At 39.7% G+C, this 6,000-nt stretch overlaps 1 protein-coding gene and 1 pseudogene across 1 annotated transcript in view; both read left to right on the top strand.

The window, feature by feature from the left end:
- Window positions 1–1,511: 1,511 nt before the first annotated feature.
- Window positions 1,512–5,386, top strand: LOC104438747 (annotated as a pseudogene).
- LOC120286197 (major strawberry allergen Fra a 1.07-like) overlaps window positions 3,827–6,000 on the top strand; it is a 51,681-nt gene continuing 49,507 nt past the window's right edge. The window contains exons 1-2 of the mRNA XM_039316197.1: window positions 3,827–4,096; window positions 5,393–5,464. Coding sequence (XP_039172131.1) covers window positions 3,827–4,096; window positions 5,393–5,464 — 342 coding nt within the window. The remainder of the gene's footprint in view (window positions 4,097–5,392; window positions 5,465–6,000) is intronic.

The raw sequence follows: 6,000 nt of genomic DNA, 5'->3' as shown, positions 1-6,000 counted from the left end.
TTTTTAATAGCGTGTGGCGAATGCCATGCTTGTTTTGTCTGGGATGATTTGCCTTTTTTTATCTTTTCCTTTTTTTGATTGGATTTCCGAGAGGATGGTGGTGGAGTCTGTTTTGGATTTTCTTTTTATTAGTTTGTTTTCATGAATTTGAGCCATGATGGGTGGGCCACGTGATATGCTCACCTCGGAGGCCAGGAATAAACTGTCGATTCAATGTCAGAGCCAATTGTGTCGTCCTTATTTCCCTTTTTTGGCATTACACTCGCTTTACTGAAACGACGATGGACAAGCCTACAGTCTAATCTCTACTTGTCGGGAATCTCTCCGGAATGGGGAGAGCGCACGAATCTCACGAATTCCACGAATTGATCGATTTCGTTCGCTAAGAAATGAAGGAAGAAGGCTTCGATTTCAGAGAGAGAGAGGGGGAAGGAAGGAAGCGGCGGAGCGGGCGGAGGAGATATGAAGGGAGGCACGGTCCAGATGAATTGGCACGAGACCAATCCCGTCCTAACCCTAGATTTCCACCCGCCCCCACCTCGGGCCTCCTCGCCACCGCCGGCGCCGATTTCGACATCAAGGTGCTCCCTCCACCCCCTCTCCGGCCTCCATGCTTAATCGCCATTTTGTAGCTCGAAGTTTGCAAATTTTTTTTTTTTTTTTTTTTTTGGGGTCGAAGAAGTTTGCAATTTGGGGCGTCGGCTTCTACCGTTTTCTATCTCGGCGTGTTTCTGTTGCTCTTAGGTTAATTCGTGAAGCATTTCGCTCGTCTATGCTTTTCGGGACTTAGTGAGTGGGTAATTGTTGTCTGTGTCCTGGGCTCTTCTTTCTTAGCGTTCCGAAAGAAAGGGCACAATCTTTTCGGTCCCGATTCGAACACAAGATGCCGACGGAATTTGCTCAAATTTGAATGTTGTTTCGTAAAACCAAGGACTACGAATTGATTGATTTCGTTCAATAAGAACCCCCTCCAGATTCTCCAACCGATTAGGGTTTTCTTGCTCCGTTTATAGTAATCTATCTTTGGAGTGAGGAGATATGGTTATATTATTGATGTTGAGTCTCTACTGTGTGATTAGAAAATAATGTTTTGTGTATCCTATTACTGTTAGTAAGGAGGGTATGTGATTTTTTCCATATTGGTTTCCATGTTAAAAACCTTAGTGTCGTTTTCGGCTTGTCTTATTGTCATTTCGGTATTACATATTGCTGGTGGTTGCTGGAGTTGAGTTGATTTCCGTTGGTTTAGTTTTAGAGGAGAAATTGATGCTAAATTGTGTTTCGTTATTAGTAAATTGTTGCCCGGTTCTCCCCAATATTATCGTCCAACGCTTTGTTCTATCACCATATAGACATTTTTTTATTAGGAACAAGGGGCATGTCATAATCTGAATAATCCACGGAATAATTTTTATTTATTTATTTATTTTTGTTCTTAAGCTTTGTTTGTTTCGCAAAATATTCACTGATCAAAGCCCTTCACTCTTAGTCTCTCTCTATATATCAGTTTTGGTTCAGCCTTTTCTCTTCATTCCCAAGTCCTAGAGACCAACTTCATCACTGCTACTCAGTCTTTCCTGATCATCACCCCCTTCTCAGTTTCAGCAACTCAATTCGGATCCAATCATGGGTGTCATCACTTACGACTCCGAGATCATGTCTAGATCCCTCCGGCCAAGATGTTCAAGGCTGCTGTCCTTGATGCCAATAACCTCATCCCCAAGGTCCTCCCACAAGCCATCAAGAGCGTCAAAGTCCTTGAGGGCGAGCTATGTATGATAAGAAAAGGTTGTTACTATATGCCATGATATCTGGTTCTTGAAGGCTCGTCAAAAGGCTGCTGAGAGATCTATCGGCACTTTTCACCACCATTGTGGTTTAAACTGTCAGCCATCAAGGAGTTCCCTCTGGGAGGTTCATCTGCTATCCTTAGTGAGAGTTCAGTCCCCTATAGTTTAGAGGATTTGCAGGCTTACCTAAATAAGTTTGCAGCATCATACTATACCAAAAATGGGAAGGAGCCTCTTGTATACCCATATATTCTGCTCCTAAGCATCCAGTTCCTACCCGATATCCTCTATTTGTCTAAAGAAGCAGGAGATGAAGGGTACAACAGTGATGCCACTCACATAGCTATCGTGCTTGCCGACCATGGCATCCTTATGGAAGGTACAGGGGCAGGATCAAAGTTTGGTGTAATGGATGCTTATACAGAAGCATCTAGCATGATTCAACAGCATGGTCTTCATATTTACGTCTTTCGAATATTATGCACAGGCTGCTGCTGCAGTGGGTGGTGGACAACTATTTTGGACTGGAAGGGGAAATGCAGATCAGCAGAGACAGAGAAGTTTGATGCTGAAACAACTCCTCACGGAGCTGTTATTTTGAGATGGTGAGATTTACTTTTGGCTTGGTTCAAGAGGTTCTGGGGAAGAAGGTGAATTGATAAGGTTTATGCTGGACGTAAAAACAAGACAACCAATTATGCTTGAAGCTGCCCCAGCAGTGCTTGGAAGCAGGGATATATGACAAAGTATGGTCTTTCTCTCCGTTTTCCTCCCTTTACTTAATGTTGGACTGTGGTGTTTCCAATCATATCACTGAACTTTGACTTCAATTGCCCAATGTCAGCTAATTGCTGACATGGTGGCCACGTGACCATGCATATACTACATCGGTACTTTGCTTGAAAATTGGCTGGATTTTGGTCAAAGTGCATAAATTATAAAGAAATAAAAGTTCTGGACAAGAGATGATCAAAACTAAAGTTCAGCGAGCTGTTAGCAAAATCCACTCACGTTCAGTGACTGCTGATGGAATTTGCCCTTTCTCCTATTGCTTTTATGGAGTCACAAATGAAATAAGTTTTCAATGAACCTTTGAGAGCCAAAGTACTTTGATTGACTGTGTTTGTTCAGAAATTATCTTTTCGAGGTGATTCATGTTCTGCTGATCATTATTTCATTGGCTACCCAATAACAAAAGTAAATGTTCCGTGATATAATTTATTGAGTTGGAACAAATTTTTATACATGTAGGGATGGGAGGGAGGGAGATCATTTCGCTTGTGTAAATAAATTAGCGGTAGTTCATTTTCTTATTTACTCTACTTTAGTTCACTCTTTATGTGTAGCTTTTCATCGAGATCTAAACTTTCATCTTTAATACAGTTCCAGTTATATCATCCTCCATTGCTAAATCTAGAATTTTAATGGATATTTCATCTTGGGATAATATCGAATCTAGGATGGTCTTTATACCCTGTTCCTTTGTTTATTCTTTCCTTTAATTAAATCAGTCAATAGAGATTCTGAAGAGGATTGGGGCGTTCTCAATGGCCCTGGACACCAATAAAAAATGCCTTTCAGACTTGGTGTGCTCTTTGACGCGGACGGTTGGATGGTGAAAGCCAGACAGCTGGCTTGATTCATTCTGGAAACGAGATTTTGGAGACCTACAAATATAGTCCTGAAATCAGGTAATCTCTTGGTAGCTGCTGTCTGTCTTCTAAGTGGCAGTTTCCTTTTGGATGGACTATTTTCATGCTTTTTAAAGCTTCTCTCATGCTAGATCATTTATTGCTGCAGCATGATGAAACTGGAAAATTGGTCCATCATTTAGATTTCACCTATTCTAAATATTTCCTTACCCGCTGCCATATAATTGCATAATTCAAATTGCTTGCTTCAGTTAGGGCACTAAAGCGGTTTGTGACTAGAAATAACTTATTCATCTAAGAAGTTAATTGTCCCCCTTTTTTGTTCTACGGTTAGACATTTACTTCTCAGTTGCATAATTCCTACAGTCCTGATTAGAGAGTGTTATGGAGCAACAAACAGTGTTAGGACAGCTTGAGGCGATATTATTGATATACAAATTGGCGAGAGCAGGTCATTATCTGGATGCTTTGAGGGAGGTTGCCAAACTTCCATTTCTTCCATTGGATCCACTAACACCAGATGTTACGACAGATGTCTTGCAGAACTTATCTCCATATGTCCAAGCTTGTGTTCCTGACCTCCTAAAGGTTGCTCGTAGTTGTATGGATAATGTGCCTGATTCCGATAGATCACTCCTTGCTCCAAGAGCCAAGGCAAAGTGGGCATTTGGATTTTTAAAAAGTTCAGTTTTTTGTTTTTTTGTGGCTCCAAAGCAGACTATTGTACTTTCCTTGCCACTTTGGGATATCTTCATAGGTTATATTTGATGGAAAAAATCAACTGAAAGTCAACATTTATGCTCCCTTTTTTTGGATGCGAGTAACCAAAGGATGACTTTTGCATCTACACAAAGTGATTCTGAAGAGAAATGTTGGGCTTTGGAGAGGATTAATCCATGATCTTCACCATATACTTAGATAAAATTAGCAATTCAGAGCATTTCCAGTGGTTTTTTTAACACCAACATATTCAGTTGATGTTATTTGCATATAATCTGTCATTTTTTTCAACAGCATGCTTAAAAAGTAAGCCTATTGAACTGGACAATCTTGATGTCAAGATATTGAATCTGGGAATTCTAGCAAAGCTAGCATAACTTTGATTATACTAAGAGTCAACTTTTTGGGGGGCTCATGATGTGCATAATTTTTGCTCAATGTTACAGAAATTCTGCTAACGGGTTGTTGTTTATGCTTTGTAGAGTTATAGATGAGTTGGGCTTGCGGGGGCCAATATGTGCATTGTAATCTTTCTCTTATCCACATTTCAACGAGTATGCGTGTGCATGACATTGATTGTCTTGGATTGCTGATTTAAATATTGCAACATTTTAGCACACACAAGGGAACCAACAATTTGAGATGGTGATATCCAATTCCTACCCCCAACTTTGTTGCCTTGACACGAAAGGAAATTGGAGGAAGAGGATGAAGCACTTACTAAATCGATAGTATTCCATATCAGTTATTTAATTTCATAGCATTTTGCATCACTAACAGCCAAATTTTCTATTAATTAATAATATTACTGAAGAGTCTTTGTGACAAATGTATTCTGGTTGTAACTTCTGCAGAAATAGATCTTAGGTTCACATTGCTGTATTAAGGAGTGCCACAAGACCAGGAAGATCTTTGTTTCTGTATGTGTTTGCCTCTCTGTACTTGGGCTAACATTTTAGTCTGACAGTCATGGGTATTGAGTACACTAAGGATTGCAGTTGTGTCTGAAGAATCTATACTGGGTAAATGTGTTGATGCTTAGTGGCAACTGGGCAGGTTGAGTTGCGATAAACTGCTTATGATGTTAAATTAACAAATTGATCTTTGTTTTCTTGTGATAGGAAGCAAGATGCATGGCTTTTCTATTCATCTGGTTATTATGTTGTGCTGCTGATGCTTCCTGACCCTTTGCTATTGATTAAATAAGGTTTTGTCTTTTCTTCTTGTCAGCTCGATAAGCTTAGTGACACACAATGCCAGCCGGGGTCACAGTTGAAGTTCATCATAGAGGCCTGGCAACAGGTTTTATTACTTAATCCAACTTAAATATGATTTATGTGATTTTCAGTTTGGAATGTAAATACAGCTGTTATATAGGTTAAAATCTGATGAAGTGTTTTTGATTTATTATCCTGACCTGCTTCTGTGAAACTAAATTAGGCTCCTTTGATGTTTGCAAATAGTTGAGTGTAGGCGAGTGCTCAAGTGGACACATGCATATGGTTATTATCTACCAGAATATGATCATGCTGAGAAACAAATTTTTTGAGTATTTGCAAGGTTTGTATTGGAGAGTAGGATTGTGGATAGACAATGGTTGTCATATCACTAACTAATCAAGTATTCTTGTTTTCTACATATTAAATGAAATTCGATGAACAGTCGCTTTTCTAAACAAGGACATTTGATCGCGATATTAGATAAGCACGTCGTCACATAGTCTGGCTGAATCGTTGTATCAAACTCCACAACAATCAATTCTAAGTGATGGCCGCCCATGTGAGCATGAGAATGCGCTCTCGTGTTCATCTTTTGGCACATATACTTTGATATTTCAA

Source organism: Eucalyptus grandis, chromosome 1 (assembly GCF_016545825.1).
Source record: "Eucalyptus grandis isolate ANBG69807.140 chromosome 1, ASM1654582v1, whole genome shotgun sequence".
NCBI classification, from domain to species: domain Eukaryota; kingdom Viridiplantae; phylum Streptophyta; class Magnoliopsida; order Myrtales; family Myrtaceae; genus Eucalyptus; species Eucalyptus grandis.
The sequence above is the reverse complement of the archived record's forward strand: the minus strand, read 5'-3'. Positions and strand labels throughout refer to the sequence as shown.